The sequence below is a fragment of the Salvia hispanica genome, chromosome 3 (assembly GCF_023119035.1).
Source record: "Salvia hispanica cultivar TCC Black 2014 chromosome 3, UniMelb_Shisp_WGS_1.0, whole genome shotgun sequence".
Taxonomy (NCBI): Eukaryota; Viridiplantae; Streptophyta; class Magnoliopsida; order Lamiales; family Lamiaceae; genus Salvia; species Salvia hispanica.
The window spans coordinates 13,538,489-13,556,289 of NC_062967.1; the positions used below are offsets into that span (position 1 = coordinate 13,538,489).

General features: G+C 34.0%; 1 protein-coding gene across 2 annotated transcripts; it reads right to left on the reverse strand.

The window, feature by feature from the left end:
• Positions 1-870: 870 nt before the first annotated feature.
• Positions 871-14,829, reverse strand: LOC125212443 (ABC transporter D family member 1). 2 transcript variants are annotated; one of them, XM_048112615.1, is made up of 26 exons: positions 14,533-14,829; positions 13,677-13,831; positions 12,844-13,129; positions 12,394-12,618; positions 11,744-11,941; positions 11,175-11,629; positions 10,138-10,273; positions 9,983-10,061; positions 8,849-9,087; positions 8,436-8,740; positions 8,243-8,351; positions 8,000-8,152; positions 7,278-7,377; positions 7,079-7,187; positions 5,954-6,044; positions 5,439-5,563; positions 5,213-5,362; positions 4,286-4,358; positions 3,785-3,965; positions 3,537-3,695; positions 2,728-2,880; positions 2,406-2,636; positions 1,800-1,960; positions 1,653-1,705; positions 1,476-1,554; positions 871-1,352 (listed from the first exon to the last, which is right to left on the reverse strand). In XM_048112615.1, the coding sequence occupies exons 2-26, from the start codon at positions 13,736-13,738 to the stop codon at positions 1,266-1,268; spliced, it is 3,999 nt and encodes a 1,332-aa protein (XP_047968572.1). In that variant the 5' UTR covers positions 13,739-13,831; positions 14,533-14,829; the 3' UTR covers positions 871-1,265. The 2 variants fall into 2 exon arrangements, with proteins under 2 accessions (XP_047968572.1, XP_047968573.1); XM_048112616.1 differs by lacking the exons at positions 12,394-12,618; positions 12,844-13,129; positions 13,677-13,831; positions 14,533-14,829 and adding an exon at positions 12,075-12,155.
• Positions 14,830-17,801: the final 2,972 nt, after the last annotated feature.

Below are 17,801 nucleotides of genomic sequence, written 5' to 3' on the forward strand. Positions count from 1 at the left end.
AAGTGATGCATTAAATTTCTCTAAAATTGGCAAACAATATCACAAACTTTACCCCGAGTTGATTATTTTCCACTAATGAAAAATTCCAACTATATTAATAGATTAAGAACAATTTTGGAGGGTGTGCTTCAAGAAAAACTATCTTTAAAGATTGCAAAACTTGAAGCTCTCAAAGTTGTTATCGAGAAATTAAAAAAAAATTCAAAAAATTCATTGGTGGAAAATAACAAACTCATAGTAAAATTCATGATATTAGTTATCAATTTCAAAATTCATTGAAAACCCCAATTTTTTTTAAAGTTTCATGATATTAGGTGACAATATCCCTTTTAAACAATACTCCATACTCCATTTTTATTGTGTAATCTACGTAACTATTGGAACCGTTACAAATAGTAATAGTAGGATTCACTTTGTAACTTTTAGTATCTAAAAAGAGCCAATCTGCTATTGAGACTAAAAAGGTAGTAGTAGTAGTAGTAATAATGTAGTATAATAGTTATAAATATGCTTAGAATTGGCAATCACTATCCCAGATCTAACTGTAAAACAACTAAGAGAAGATTGGATAGTAAAGCTAGAATAACCACAGATAGTAAAAATATCGCATTTCCACCCTGCATATATTATTACACACACAACACACAGTCATCAACCAGTAAGGTTCCCACTACTTGATCATATCACAGCATTGGATCAAGATGCACCACTCAATACAACTAAGAATATGCTTCTTTCAGTTCCAACTCCAAAAATAAAGAAAACATATCATTGCTTAAAATGCCAACTAAAGTAGTAAAGCCCCCTAGCTAAAGGGATAAGGAACATTCACAGTCAGCAATATGTCTAACGGAACGACGACACGGTACATTAACAGTTTGGAAGGCAGCATTATTATACCAGTGCCTATAAATTGATTGATTATAAGATATTACAACAGAACCGAGATGATTATCGATCAACCACTGTCACTTTACAAAGTTCGTTCGCTCTAACTATTTCTGCAGTCATCTACCCCATCATCCACCAAATTAACCAACAAAATCAGAAAATAAATTTAAAGACATGTATATTATATGCTCTAATTTTGTATTATTATTTGATTCACAATAATAACTCTATATAGTCTGATTTGGCTCAACCATGAGAGAGGGCTGCCACTTTTCAGGTTTGCTCGAATTTCCATCATTTCCTTGTGCTGAAAAGTGTTGCTGCTAGCCCAAAATATCATGTGTACTAGGTAAAACACAGAAGAGCATCCTTACTCACTGCTGAATTGTACGAAGCTCCCATTTACCCTCCCCGTCAATTAATCTTAACTCCACTGAGTGGTATGGTATCAAAGCAGGACGCTGCCAAAACCGTTTACCATGTCACAAGTTTGCAAGTGATAAATCTAACTAGTACTACATATAAGCCACGTAAATAAGATCAAAATAAGGCATATGCAGAAAAAGCTTGGATGCTCTCTGTACCTGTGAGGATGTTATAACGGTAATCCCGGATTCAGTTGCCAGCTTATAAAGGTGCTCTTCAACATCAACACTTGTTGCACTTCATAAAAATAGCAAAAGGGAAGAAATGTTACTATCGTGAAAATAATTAGGTTTCATCTCTGGAAACTGAAGGAAGAGAATAAGAATATATATTACTTGGTGCATTCATCCAGGACACCGAACTGGGGCTTGTGGAAGAACAATCGTGCCTTGAAACATAGAACAAGTAACATCAACAATTGTGTATATTTCCAGAAGTTAATATATCCTTGAAACATGTCTTTGTGTGTGAGGTTAACGCACCATGCCTAGACGTTGTTGTTCCCCAAGAGATAAAATGTCTTCCCAGTTTTGGCTAGTATCCCATCCGCCTTCTCTTTCCAAGAGATATAGTAATTTAACCTTCTCCAGGATAGACCTCAGATGCTTATCCAAAAAGTTTGTGGCACCATTTGATTCTTCACCTAGATTCAGGAATCACGACATATCAATTTAGGTGAAACATATCATGGCATTCATTAACTTAACCTATTGCTATGTATTACAGATTTTTTAACTTTTTAAAATTTTTATAATTATTTAGTAAATTTGCAATGGGTCTTTTTTCCACACAAATGAATGAGAATGACAAATGGTCAACATCTTGATACTAAAAAACCAAACTAATATGAAAGAAAACTCCCACATATGAGCCTGAAGACATGATAAACTGTTTAAATAGATACAAGTTCTTAAACAATAAAAATGTGTTTTTAATAACTGCTGGGGGAACAGAAGGTATAGCAGAGAATACTCCATGTAAGTGACTACTTGTAGCACATCAAGATTCAACATACAGATATCAAAACCTCAGTGTGAAAAGCCAATAAGAAGTTAGCCAGAAAAGGAATAGGAAGAAATTAAGATTACCTTCTTCAGCTAAATATAGCAACCTTTTCTCTGCCTCATCACAAGAGAGAGGATATATTATTTGATCTCGGAGAGTTCCTAAGCATGTATATGGTCGCTGAGGCACATAAAAAAGACGACACTGGGATTTATAATCAACTTCTTGGTAAGGTTTAATGAGGTTTCCGCTGACCACAGGCCAAAGTCCTCGAAGGACTCTGAAGATCGAACTTTTTCCACTTCCATTTGGACCTTAAGACAGAAGAAATTGTACAAATAAGCACCAGTAATATTGTGCAGATATTCACAGAACAAGTGAGCAGTAAAGAAAATATATACTAACCTGTAACAAGCAGGCTCTTCCCAGGAACAATTTCACACTCTAACTGTCTAGCCAGAACTTTCTGACCTGGTGTAATTATATCCACCTTGGAGAAAGAAATAATATCATCTGAGAGTTCGGCAGATTTAGATCTTAAAGAGCCATTGTATTCTCCTGCAAAGTACATTCATGTCAGCCTGATAGACAACCTCAAAGCTATGTTTATTCAAATGCATTTCTTCTCCAATTCTAGCAAAAGCTGTCTTGAGTACTATGTTTATCCAAATGCATTTCTTTATTGCAGGCCCTATTTTCTAATTTCCCAAAATTTACATCTGCTTCATTCTCCATGCTCGCCTTTAAGGAAACTAGTCACACTTCACAGAATAAATGTTTGTTTTTTATTAAAGAAACAAAAAACTCAACCAAGAAAAAAGGCACAACATGGGACAATTAGTTCACAAAACAGATACCAACAGATCTAAATAAAACAACTCCAGTCTCTAGTTGAATCTTATATAGAAGGCTTTAAATCATATGATTGACATCTATCTAGCCACTCTAACATAAACCCTCATCCGCACCTCTAATAGTCCATTTGAATTACAGTTCATCTTGACGCACATTGTATTTTTCCCACCATTTGTTTAAGAAACATGAAATTATTTATTTCACACCATGACATGCAACCTATTCAGCAATTACTAGTAAAAATCTTATTCTGCTGAAACAAAACTTCCATATATACCCTAAACTGATTGAAAACAACATTCACATGAAAAAGTAACGCCTATACCGTTTGACGGACGACAAATAAATGGAATACAAACCATGATGATCAGTTTCCAGAAGCTCTTCAAGTTCAAAAATTCTGTTGATACCACCAGACAGCTCAACGAATTTCCTATGCAGCTCAAGAATATCACCAAATGCCAAAAAGCTCTGAGATACAACAGATGCCAAGAATCGTAAGGCATGCGCCAGTTCACCTGAAATAGAATTTACCATAAAGAAAGGAAACACTCAGAACAAAATTTTAGTAAATAAAGCAACAAAGTGTGAGAGAAACTGATTCCACCTTGAGTTGAAGTCAAGGCTCGATCACCCTTATGCTCCATGGCATACAGCAAGCTCAATCCCCAAGTGACATTATGAGGAAGTTGCTTTGTGATGAAGTCATCTATAATACCAAACAACCATCTCTTCCTAAGAAGTAGCATTGAATGGTTAAAAAGTGCTCCAAACTTCATGTCAATCATCTGCAAGTAGGAAGAGCAATAATCAGAAGTAAATACCAAAATCAACATGAGCACCTGAAGCAAGCCTATAATACTTGCCAAAAAGAAGCTATTAAGTCTAAGATATCTCTCAGTGGAAGTAGAGACAAGAAACAAGGATATTCGTATTCATGCTTAATTACATTGTCTGAGTAATCCTGAAGATGCTCTGATAAAACGGCAAAGCGTATTGACATTTCAGATAAAACAAAGCATGGACTACCTCTGTAGCAATAATTTACTTTTTAAATGACTAATCAAAGTAAACTAATTGCCAGAGCTAGTGGTGATAGGACAAGTACCTCTCTCTCTCTAGAACCACCACCAAAGAAAGCAACAGACTCTGCATGTGTCCGCAATCTTTCATGCATGTACCTTATAAACAAAGTATTTAATAAGGGTCAAAACAAAGAACTGAGGCTTAAAATTGTGAAAAGTCATTCTCGTTCGCCACTTTCACCATCGATGTCAAATTGATACATGAATTTCAGCCAATAGTCTAGCTGATAAATAAATTTTCTCATAAATGGCCAGAAACTGACATACAACACCAGAAATTTTGCAGATAATAATTACTCCTTCCGTCCTCAAAAAATAGACTAGTTTTACCATTTTAGGCCGTCTCCCAAAATTAGACCAAGTCTAAACATGGAAAGTTTTAACCATTTATACAACACTAATAATGTGGACCCCACATACTTTCACTATCTTTTCCTTCTCTCTCTTACTTTTTCCCATCTCTCTCTTACTTTACCAATTGCACATTAAAACTCATGCCATTTACAAGTTTGTCTATTTTTTGAGGACGGAGGGTGTATTACTCATTGTACAGTACTCACTAAGATAATCTGAAAATGACATATAATGGGTTCAAGGATAACAGAATGGGACAGAAATGAGACATTGTTGTTTGGTGGTGAGGAATATTCTCTTCAATAGTTATCGATATCCCCAAAGTGGTTGATCATCTATTCTTCTCCTTATTTATGAGTATCAAAGCATAAAAGTTTACATCCCCCCTTACTTTCACACCCACTCCCGCTCCCTTCGACGTATACTAACCAAACACTCCCTTCTTCCGTACTATTAGGCCATTAAGAAATACCTGAGAATCAGTTTAAGCATTTTCAACTGCTCCAGTGAGTTGTATCATATTGTCATGTTTGACGAACATGAACCAGAATCATTCATTTCAAACTAAGCATCTTTGAAAATGAAAATATGATCACCTAAAAGTTCCTTCCATTTGTTGCTCCTGACTAGTCAGGTCACCAAAGTCGGGTGTAACAATCCTTAGGAATCCTAAACCTAGTAACATGTATGTGTACAGAATAGCCACTCCTCGTCGACCAGTCAGTAGCTTCATTCTCCAGGTGAACCTGTAAATCAGAGAAAATATAGGTAACTAAGCAAGCAGATACTAGTGCACTGCACAAGCAACTTCTAAAAAATTACCATAGTATATCAACAGTCGGTTTAACCATTCCAGTGACCAAACCAGACAAATCAGAGGTCAACTTCTCCAAGTCTTGAGTTAATCTCTGATCCGCATCAATGTTTGCTCGTGATATGTTAAATACCTACATACAACCATGTGATGTCAAGGTGATTTGGAAAAAATATTGTAACAAATGTTTAGAAAATTGACCATTCCATACACCACACCATATGGAATACCTATAGAACACCAATGTACTCAACGAAATCATGTATGTTTAAAATGCATCACGTCCATAGAACAATGGTGGTGGGTCTGCCTAGTGGCAATTACAAACTGGAGTAGGACAATAAATCAAAAATATAAAATTCATTCTGGAAGTGGAACTATTACCTAATGGCAAAAGGCAGGTTATCTTCTTTTGCCACCCTTTTCAACAGTAAATATAAAGATGTGCATATGCAGCATCTATTCTAATTCTAACACTTACCAGAAGCATTGTTTATCACTATTAACTGATGCAACTCAGTACCTTATAATATGCGTTCTTTCTTAGGTAGCTCCGAAGCAAGTGCCTGGTGAGGCGAATTCTCCATCCAAGTGCAAGCAAAGACGTCAGGTGCCTGTAAACAGGAGGTGGTGAAGTGATATTCAGCCAATAATATCAATGCCAAAAGTTTCAGCACCAAATCTGGCTGATCTAATAAGGAAGCACATAATTTATACAACCACTAGACACAATTACCCAAGAATAACTAACAATAAGAAATAAAAATGAAATGTCTGAATTCAAGAAGCAACAAGAGTGCAAGTAACAACTAATACTACTACATAGATCCATAGGTAAAATGTAACAACTAGACTACTTGATTAAAACTAAAGTGCGTGGCTATTCATGCCCATTCCAATCTAGAACAAGCTGAAGATGCAACACCATTCATAGAATTTAATAATAATAATAATAATAATAATAATAATAAAATATTCATAGCTAATATTATAAAAAAATGTTTACAGTAAGTGTTAAAACTATTGGAAGGATATCTGAATTTCTTAAAAGCCTACATAAGACAAAAATTGGAAAATACCAAATAAATGTGATTTAATAACAATAATACTAATAATACCACTGCTATTTGTTCAATCTCAAATTGTATTTCATCATATGAAACAAACTTTATCCATTGTCAGCAATTACCTACTTAATTATCGGTTGCGGAAATGAATTCAAGAAAGCAATTACCTACTTAATTATCGGTTGCGGAAATGAATTCAAGAAACTAAGTAAAAAATTATAATTTCATTCAAGTCACAAGAAAATGGAAATTATAATCTCATTCATACTGCATTACTTATGTATACAAGCCATAGGAATTCTAGAATTATTTATACCATTCGTTTAATTTGATTCCTACATACCAGCCATCCCCTTATTGATTTCCATGAAATTACGCTTATGTATTGAAGCTTGATTACAAATATAATCTCACTCATGTAACAAATTCATTTTCTTTGACATCAAATTACCAACTTCCGGTACTCTAGAAGGAACAACTTAGATCAGTACATGTGCGCATGCAATATATAATTATATTGGACACTAATCACGTAACCATGCATCATGCATACACCTCCTTTAGATACTAAAAGTAAGTACCTCAACGATGGAGCAACAAATGAAGATGCAGCACTTTGAAGAACGCTAACACCGATCAACTTGATGAAGGCAGCCTTATCTTGCTCCAGGACAAATTTTACAGTTGTCCCTGAGATAATTGATGTGTAAATATTATACATGCATGTTTATTATTAACAGTGCAAGAAGAATAAGCAATATTATAAAACAGAAGAAATACCATTCAAAGAAGCAATGCGATCTGATATCCAGGTCCTGGATAACACTAATATGGCAACTGCAAGCAGCTGTGCGCCCTGCTTATCAAGCACTGTGGGTACCTAAAGCTAATAGGTCAGCAAGTGCAGTATATATATACAACATGATAATAAATGTAGCCTGAGAAAGTCGCTAACATGATGTTTCCAAAAACCTTCTAAGACTGATTGCACAGTTTTGAGTGTGTTTTCAGGTATCAGATTCTTATCAGATAATGTAGGGAAAAAACAATTGAAAATCTAAAGTACTAACATTCTAACCTCAACTTTTATCATAACTGTGATTTTCCTTGACTCTTTCTCCTCACCACATTTTGAAAAATAACGGAAATGTAAAATTATGTCTCCTAGATATTTTTTTTGCAAACACTACCAGTGTTTGAATTTTTCAGCTTCTAGTCACCATTTGTTATGCCATTAGTACAAAATTTATGTCAACAATCAGTCCTCCTGCCCTGCCCTATTTTTATAGGATTTCGGGGATTCCCTACTGAGTTGAGGGTGTCCCAGGGTTCCCCCTTTAAGTTAATGTAGCATCTCTAGAAAAACTTGATAAATATGACTGAAGGTAATCAACTTCATATCTACTCCACATAATTAAGAATAAGCTCACAGATAGCAGATATAGAAGGTAACAAATTGAAAATGATCAACTAAAACAGCTTCAGTAGTAATGAGTGCTTACTAGTATCTTAAACATGGAAGCTACTCTGAGAGGTAAAATCCTTGGAACAATTTGCAGCTGAGGAAAAGCAGGTGGCAAATAGTCATCTCCTTCACTAAGAGATGCTGCTAGCAACTGTGAAGAATGTGACCTAGAAGCAGAAAATGCAGGTTCCTGACAATGATATTCAAAGTAAATTTCAATAACAAGGGGGTGCATCTAAATAATAATTTATAATAAATCAGAAGAATATGTGAAAGAAACCTTAGTATTAGCAAATGCACGTTGGACAGTCATCGCATCACTTTGGCGCTCTGTATCAAAACTTCTTCTTGTAACAATTTCAGAATCTGTAAGAGCTGGAGACTCAGCCCTACAAATCGATGCAATTTCGTAAATGTAGAGGAGAACTGCACTCTTAACATCGGAACTGGAATATCTAATTCAAAGGTCCTACCTTTTGTAATGGACACTCCAGCCTCCTTCACCGTCCAGAGATAGGACAACATCATGAAAGGCGACTAATGCAGGGCGATGAGAAATTGTGATGCATGAGGTACCCATTGCTCGAACTTTGGCACAGAAACGTTCTTCCATATCAGTAGTCACAGCACTTGTGCATTCATCTAGGATAGCAAATTTAGGTTTATGGTAAAACAGACGAGCCATTCCCAGTCTTTGTTGCTCTCCTAAAGACAATTCATCACCCCAATTAACCTCCTTCTCAGATGGGTAGCGGTCTAGCAGATACTCAAGATCCACCTAAACCAAATATAATACTCAATCAAAACAAAGTTTTACTGAGTGTGGAAGCTTCAGGACTGTACGACTACAAAAGATTGGAGAACATATACTTTAGAAGAATCTCACATTTTTCAGTAACTCTGCCATTTCATTTTCTGTAAGGGGTTCAACCTCCTGATCTGCTGTCAGTGGATAAATTAGCTGATCGCGCAGAGTCCCCACTGCCGTATATGGTCTTTGTGGTACATAGAAGATCTCCTTATTTAAATCAGAACCAACTCCAGGTTTCACGATATGACCAGATATCAACGGCCATAAACCACCCAAAACACGAAAGAGGGAGCTTTTTCCACTTCCATTTGGACCTTAAAATACATCGAATTTATATTATTACAAATTACAAATTCATCCATGAAATATAAATCCAGCAAAATTAAATGTTTGACTCTTCCATCGGATAGGAATGTGGGATTATGTATTTATAACTAAAGGTGGCTAGATTATGGTGTTTTATTAAAACCCAAAAAACAATAACAATCCTCCTAAGGGTTCAGGCCATACATTCTCCATATAACAAAGCACCAAAAACCATAAAACCAGATATTGAACTTGATAAAAGAATGTGACTCCTTTAATCTCATTTCAGTATCGCTTACACTACCACTTACCAATAACATTAGTATATACTAATTTAAGAAGGGGTGTGCAAAAATTGGCCGAACCAAACTGAAGTAAGTTTGGTCAGTTTGGTTCGGTTTTAAACCATTCGGTTATTCAGTTTAAAATATAAACAAAATAAATCCCTACCTCATTTGCTTTTCTCAAACCCCAACCAAATAAATTAGTACAGGTTCTTTCAATTCCCTTTTGCAACCCAAAAATTGAGTGAGACAAATGCTTTTCTTCAATCATCTCAGATATGTATTTTCTTGTCATTTCTAATTTTATTGAAACGGAATAAGTATACTAGGGGGTGTTCGGTTTGCAAGATTGTATCTCGGGATTAAATATGTAGTGTGTTTGGTTCATGAGATTCAATCCCACAACTCAATCCTAGATGGATAATCATGGGATAATTAGTCATAGCTAACCCCTCCAACTAAAATAATCTCACAACTCAATCCTAGACTATATCTTAGTACTATTTTATCTAGGAAACCGAACACCACCTAAGATGAGCCAGTGACATGATGAATAAGTAGATTATATATAACTATGTAGTGAACTATGGAAAAGCCACAATAGACCAACAAAACCTACCAGTTATTAAAAGATTAGAGCCAGATTCAACCCTTAGAGTCAAATCCTCCACCAAGACATTGCCGGTTGGAGTAACAACCTGAAACATCATATGTGCTTTGAGGTCTGGCAAAGATGAGAAGAATAAGGAAATGAAATGCCAATTTTTTTGCTACCTTGACACCATCAAACTCGATATAATTAGCCTCACTAACATAGTTCCTATGCCCATCAGGCTGTTGAGAAGATGCATCCCGTGTGGCTAGCTCTCTAGATATACCCATGAGTTCATGTATACGATCTGCGTAACCACTGCATAACAAAAGAAAAAATTCATCTACACAATAAAACTGAATATAGTTTAACTAGCATAGTAGCTCAACCAAAATAATTACAATGACGCCACATCCACAGCTGACAAAGAAAATCTCGAGCATCTAGCTACAAAAAAGTAACTTATCTTTATCAACCTAATCCAGAAACATCTCGTAAAGTACTAATAACTTCCATTAGACATATGAACCATAGGTCAATAACAAAATTTTAGGATTTTGTGTCAGAAATCTTAACTACCAATCATGAAAAATACAATAATTCATCGTCAGAGACTTTACTGTGCAACAATGCATCTTAAATTTGACACATTGAGAGATTACCAATATCTTTTTGAACTAGGAACCACCCCCATCTGAAGCAGTTGATACTTGATAGTACACAAAATAATTATGAAATACAAATTGCTGGGCTAAACCAAGTGATCAAACACGAATAAAGAGAACTAATTGGCAAGACGTTTATATCTTATAGTTTTGTTTAGAAACATATTACCATCAAACTCTGCATTGACTGGTCACAAATCCTTGAGTATATCAAATAAATTCAGAAGTACCAAAAAGGCCTGTTTCATTAGCTTTTTGGTTAATACCAACAGTACTAAATACCAAGGCTTGAAAGGTTAGGTTTAGAAATTAAACTAGTCAAAGCTTATTATCAAAGTGTTAAGCTTCCCCGAATTATCACTAACTCTTCCCATAAAAATGAAGATTTACTAGGAAGAAGATGGTAGCGATTATAAAATGGAGATGCCAAAGTAACAATCTAATAATTCAAAGCAATAAAGACAGTTTAACTTGTGCACCATGAAATAACATTTTCAGGGGTCCTCTAAGATAAATAACATTAGAAACTGACGAAGAGTTAAACAAGAAAATACCTCAGGCGATTAAGCCGCCTCGAACTTATAGAAAGTGTTCCCAGTGACTGAAATAATGAAATTATAACACTTGTATGATATCTCAAGTTGCTCAGCATCTCTGCGCGTCCCAAGGTAGAAGAGTCAGGTCTGAGATTGCCAGAGAAAAAGGGCTCGATAATCAAGATAACAGCAACAGTAGCACCAAGATACTTGAGTAAGAAATCCTGAATCATGCCAAACCACCAATGATCATGAAGAACAACCCTCATGTGCCTAACAAGATTTTCAAACTTCTTCTGAATGTGAAACTCTTCTCTCTTTTCTCCTCCGTAGAGTGCAATGCTTTCTGCATGGGTCCTTAACCGTGAATGCAACTGCCTATATTCACCTTCAAGCTGCTGTTCTTTGGACATGAGCTTTCCAAATGCAGGTGAGAAATTCCTAATTGTGCCCCCTGCCCCCAACACGTAAGCCTACAAAATGACAACATACAAAAAGACAAAGGCAGCTCAATAATTTGAGAGAACACAGTGATTGCAGTATTAAGAAAACATATAGCTCATAGAAATACGTTCAGAAGTTCCTACCAGTATCCAGAAAATGTATTTGGGGCTTGCATATGAACATAGACGCCAAGTATAAAGCACCCCATCTGTAACAGCAATTAGATCCTCTTGTACAAGATCACTCAGCTCAGAACAAAACTTTGGTATATCACTGGCAATTCGCTGCTCAGGGTTGCTTATTCGGCCATCGACATGAGACATCTTGTAGTACACCATATTCTAAATGTATAAAATCAATAATAATTAGATTGAATTGAGTTTAAACCACTTCTCACTATGCATACATTTGAATATCAAGAATACAGTGGTTCAAAAGATGTATCTCAATCATAACGGGGAAGGAAAAAATTACATGTGGATATGCAATATACGTCCCAGTCGTCCACTAAATAACAAACGGGGAGACTTCATTTGCAGAAAGCCAGAGACAATTACAGCCACACTTAAACTTACTGGACAACCAATTAGTAAGTAAAACTTGTGTGAATAAAAGAAAGAATAACATAAATCATATAAAAATCTACGGTGTCCCAAAACCACTATTTCACTAGGCTAATTTGGATCATCAAGTGCTACTTTTACTTCTTAAGTCTTAGCAGAGATAAAATTTAATAGTATTAACAAATGGAGCAAGTGGAAAACACAGTTATATAAGCTGTACTGAAAATTACCTGAAAATATTGTGCATGTGTAAGCTTTGTCAAGACTTTACGGAACCGTAAACTTAGAGTCCCTGTTATGTACTTGGAGGTGGAATTCAGTGTTGACAGGAGGAAACAAAGCAAAATATTTTCAATAATAAGACGCAGAAATGCTGGAACACGCCGGAGAAAAGCAGAACGGAACAGAAAACCTTGAACTTTAGCTAATCTGTTGCTTACAGCAGTTCTAGAGACCTGGAAATTCAGAAAGCAAGAATCAAGACAACTGATGTAACTGATTCAGTGCGCCAACACCACATTAAGGAACAATGCAAGGAAAGCTCTATGGTACTACATAAATTCAACGATAATTATTACATATGACATTTTGGTAAATGAAAAGTTTAACTAAAGACAAGAAATCCTAACAAATAAATGTCTGTATATCAAATTTTGCCTCTCTTGAGTGGAAAACTTTACCGCTATAGCCAGCAGCGATAAAATATCTAGTGCACCCATTCGCCCCATACGAGATAACAGAATAGCCACCAAAACCTGGAGAGATCTCAAAGTCCCTCTCCTCTGCTTACTCGTTCTGACATTCTTATCAGTTTCGATCAATTGGTCTTGTTCACTTTTAATGTCCTCCACTCCGTTGGAATTACCAAAAGAATTGTGCCTTCTAGAGCTATTTCGCGACTGCACATAAGCAGCTGCAGCAGTTCCACCAACAGCTACAACACTAGTGGCAAGTAGTAGAGCTTTCCTGCAATAAAAAACATGTGTATAAGCCAAGTGCAAAATCGCAGTGACAATCACTGACGAGAAGAGTCAGTATCAAAAAAAAGTTCCCCGCAGGAGCAAATCCTCCAAGGGAAAGAAAGAGAGTAGAAAAGGAAATAAAGAGAAATGTGATTATGCATGGCTATGCCTATTCTTTTAATATGAAAGATGAACTAAATGTAACACTTGCTGTTTACTCAGCATTTTCCATGTGTACCTGAGTCGTTCCTTTTTCATTTAAGTGTCCGGAAGGAAACAAATTTAAATAGTGGGTTCGTAATTTTAACCCAGGAGATATGTATCTACGTCACATGCATTGAGTCTTAACCATCCATGCACTAGGATGAAAAGTTCCCTCTCCTTTCTTTGTTGTCTGGGATCTAATTTACTAAATAGTCTTTCCCCCTTGTGGTTGTGTCTCATCATTTCTATTCACTTTCAGTATTTTTATTTAAATACTTCCAGATTTACTGCAACAGTGCAATATAACAATATCTAAATCATACTCAAAGTAAGTAAAGATAATTTACCTTCTTGAGGACAGAAGGCCACGACCATGTTCAGTCAGCTGTAGAAGCTGAAGAGAAGGCATGTTTGAAGCCAACCTCCAGCAGATAAACAAATTTCAACGACCGAGGATCTGCCTTCTTGAGGTGGTGATAAAGATTGTTTTATGTTCTCATACCTGTTGAGTTTAAAACTATTATAACACACGATAAAATAGATTTTATACAAACAATCACGCACCCTACAAGATATAAGTTGGCATTATAGGCAGTTTCTGCAGTTAATCACAGCTCACGGAATCAATACATATTAGCAGTGAGTTCACCTTTAGCGACCTGATACGTCATCTTAACATGTAAATACAAAATCAGAATATCCTTTTTAGTTCCGACACATCCCTATGGCACTTAAGGGAGAAGCAAACAATACCTCATAAACTTCGCATCAGATTTATTATTGGAAAATTAATTACATCATCACCAAACCATTAGATGCTGATGTATGCAATATAGTCCCATAGTCACCCTCCTCAAAAATTCCCTCACTGTAGCCTCATTTGCATCATTTTACACTAGGTTTCTAATTCAGTGTTAAGTTTGAGTTTCAAACCTTAATACCAAAATCATAGACAGCTCATAAACTTACTCGCTTAATCAAACCTAAGCTAACTTGATCAGATTCAGTAGTATAATTTATAGATCCTATTAATCGCCAGTTCATAGGTGTACTTGTATGCTAACTAATTAATCAATAGCGCTTACACAAAATTAAACAAATCAATATCATTCCACTCTTCTTTGACAAAAACGGCTAATTCATCATTTCCGGATAAAAGAAGAACAGTGGAAAAATCATCTAAGCTAGCTACGAGCAGCTAACCTTAAAATTCAACCAGCAAAGGTGCGCCGTTGCTCTCTTCTCCGTCGGCAAACACTGAATCAAATCGGTGTATACTTGAGTTTGCAAACAATCAATCAACGAAGGAAATTGAGTGAGCTAAAATCGTAGAAAACAAGATGCCTAAATTTGCCTAAATTTGCGTAGGTATACGAGTAGCTGATTGGTGTGTGTAACGAACTACACAAGCCGTATTAAATTAAACCAGAAAGGTGTTTTGGGGAGAGAGGAATTATGGTTTTGGGAAAGAGAGAGAAAGGGTATGAACTTTGAAGGCAAATCTTTTAATCTAATTTAGATTATTTTTTTATATATTTTGGTATCTGTTTTTGGGGAAGAATCAGCTGCATTTTCGTTCGTGTGCTTGCTGCCACGTAAGCAAAGTGCCTAGGTAAGCGTGAGGATGTAATTTGCGGCCGATAAATTAAATATTTAACGGCGACAAAATATACTTATGTCACGGCTCGATTTTGGAAATTTGTTTCATAATATGGAAATAGAGTAAAAAAAAGAGATTGAGATTTTTAATTAATATGGATTTTAAAATGAGATTTTTGCGATGAGACGACTGCAAAAGTAGGAGTATACAGGGTTGGGCTTGGATTATTTTGGGAGGCACAGATGAATAAAATTTAATATATAGTGGAGTACTAGATTTTTTTGAATTATTCGTAACTCAATTATAAAGGTTAGCGTCAAATTAGACCATTAAGTCTATTATAATTGGTCCAATTATTGATAAACGATTGAGATACATCGCTGAACTTATATATACTCCATTTTTATACAGTGATCACTGTTATTAATAACAAAACATTAGTATAAAGTTAAGAGATGCTTTTTTTTTTAGAGTGAACTACCTGATCTTTTACTTTCGCACGTAAATGGTACCTGATCTTTATTTTATATCGTTTTTGGTACCTATAAATCACATTTTTGGTACCGAATGCAATTTTCTTCCTAAAATACCCTTTAAACAAATATATTTCTCATTTATGTCATAGAGGGTATTTTGGGCATACATAAAATTAGTGTCAAAAGTGATATTATAATATCTTCTCTCATTCTCCTCACTCTTTATACTATTATTATTAATCAATATTAATATTATTATTTTGATGTTATAAATTAATAATTAATTCAATTTTAATATCATTCAAATATACTTAAATATAATTATAACTAAAATTATATTTAATTATTATAATAATATTATTGTTATAATACTAAAATTGATAGTAATTAATAAATAATTGTAGTATAATTTATAAACTTATAGTAATTAATAAATAATTGTAGTATAATTATATAAATTATGAATCACATAATATTATGTAATAATAATTATTATTATAATAATTATTGTTATTATTATTATTAGTTTACATTAAATTAGTAACTAATCAATATAGTCTTAATAAAAATTTAACATTGTGAATTGTATTCATAATGATATAAAAAGTTGAATATTTTTAGTTAGGTGTTTCAACCTTAAAATGAGTATAAAATAATTTAATAAAAAATATTCAATTGATATAATTACTTTAAGTAATTAATTTAATTAGGTATTTTTTTATTTTTATTATGAATGCAATTTGATGTATGTTTAAAATACTAAAAAGAAAGAAGAGAAAGAAGAGAAAAGAAAAAAGAAAGGAAGATAAAATACTAAAAAGAAAGAAGAAAATGAAGAAAAAAGAAAGAAGAAGAAAATAAAGAAGAAAAAGAGAAATAAGAAAGGAAGAAAAAATAATCACATATTTGCGGAGTACTATTTAATTGAAATTTTCAAAAATATCCTCCATGAAAAAAAAAGTCACATGTTTAGTATCTAGGGTTATTTTTATCACGGGGTACCAAAAATGATATAAAATAAAGATCAGGTACCATTTACGTGCAAAAATCAAAGATGAGGTACCATTTATGTAGTTCTGTGCGAAAATCAAATATCAAGTACCATTTACGCAGTTCACTTTTTTTTTTAAGTAAAAAGCAAATAAAGGGCTGATATACTTTACGCTTAGGAGAATGATAGAGACAACCATCCTTGATTTGATTACAACGGTGACAGTATTAATTAATCCAGTCATAATTAAATTTCATTAGTTATATGATGATATATTTTACTACTTTATATTACAAAATTCTAAAGTTGAGAATTGAGATAAGTTGACAAATTTATGACAAAATGATCCTTTATTTACTTCTCTTTGGTTCAATTCAACTACACAAGTACTAGAGGTTAAAAATATAAAGAGGCCATTGGTCTAGATTAATTATTGTATGCTAATACACAAAGTATATATAAAAAATGATTTTACCTACTCATTTGATCAAAACATACATAGATTTTTAGCGATATATTTATATGTTATATTTAGAATCGGAATAATCGAGTTATTAGCCAAAGGAAATTGGACTAAGCCAGATTTTTAAAAAACAATGATTTTTTATTTTTGCAAAATTCCCATATGCTCACATGTCACATATACCTAATTTAACTGCGTACTAGTTTTTTTTTTTAAATATAATTATAAAAATTTAAACAAGCTCAAGCTTACATCATCAACAAATCAACAAAATAAAATAGTAGTACTAAAAATCAAGCAAGCTTCTTGCTTGGTCAAATGTCAACAATAGAATAGCAAGCCAATAACTGAAATCAATTTAATTTCAAATTCAATTACTGTTGTCAACAAATGGAAAAATATCGATTTAACTCCATGCATTACGCAACAATCATTTTTCGAATTTATAGGTAGGTAATTGACTGTATATTTTGTAAAAAATGGTGGAATGTATATATTATTCATTTCCCGTTATTTTCATATAGGAGTATTTATTTTAAGCAATTCATGGTAATTATTATGAAGCAAAATCATGTGTTTGTGAATGAGATTGATTTTGCAATGAATGGAGGTATAGTTAATATATAAATCTTCAACGACTTGTAATTATGTTTATCAATGACCAAACAGCTAAGCAACTAGTATTTTTTTTAGAGTAAACTTCAAAAATGGTCCCTGGACTATGGGTTTATCTTGAAAATGGTCCCTGGATTTTAAAAATATCACCAGTAGTCCCTGAACTAAGGGTTAATATCAAAAACGATATTTTGAGACGAAAATGCCCTTTTGAGGGGTTTTGGGGGTTTGGGCAATTTGGTCTTTTTACACTTTTAACATTTTAAATCTGATATTATTTTAGTTATGTACTAAATTTGATATTATTTCAAAATTATCATTCTTCTT

What these genes read in the sequence shown, in the direction of transcription:
- LOC125212443 (XM_048112615.1), bottom strand. Translation starts at nt 13,738, where the DNA reads ATGCCTTCTCTTCAGCTTCTACAGCTGACTGAACATGGTCGTGGCCTT. An exon ending in TCGCATTGCTTCTTTGAATG is followed by an intron (nt 7,188 to 7,277) that starts GTATTTCTTCTG and finishes CAATTATCTCAG; the next exon opens with GGACAACTGTAAAATTTGTC. An exon ending in GTGGTTCTAGAGAGAGAGAG is followed by an intron (nt 3,966 to 4,285) that starts GTACTTGTCCTA and finishes TCCTACTTGCAG; the next exon opens with ATGATTGACATGAAGTTTGG.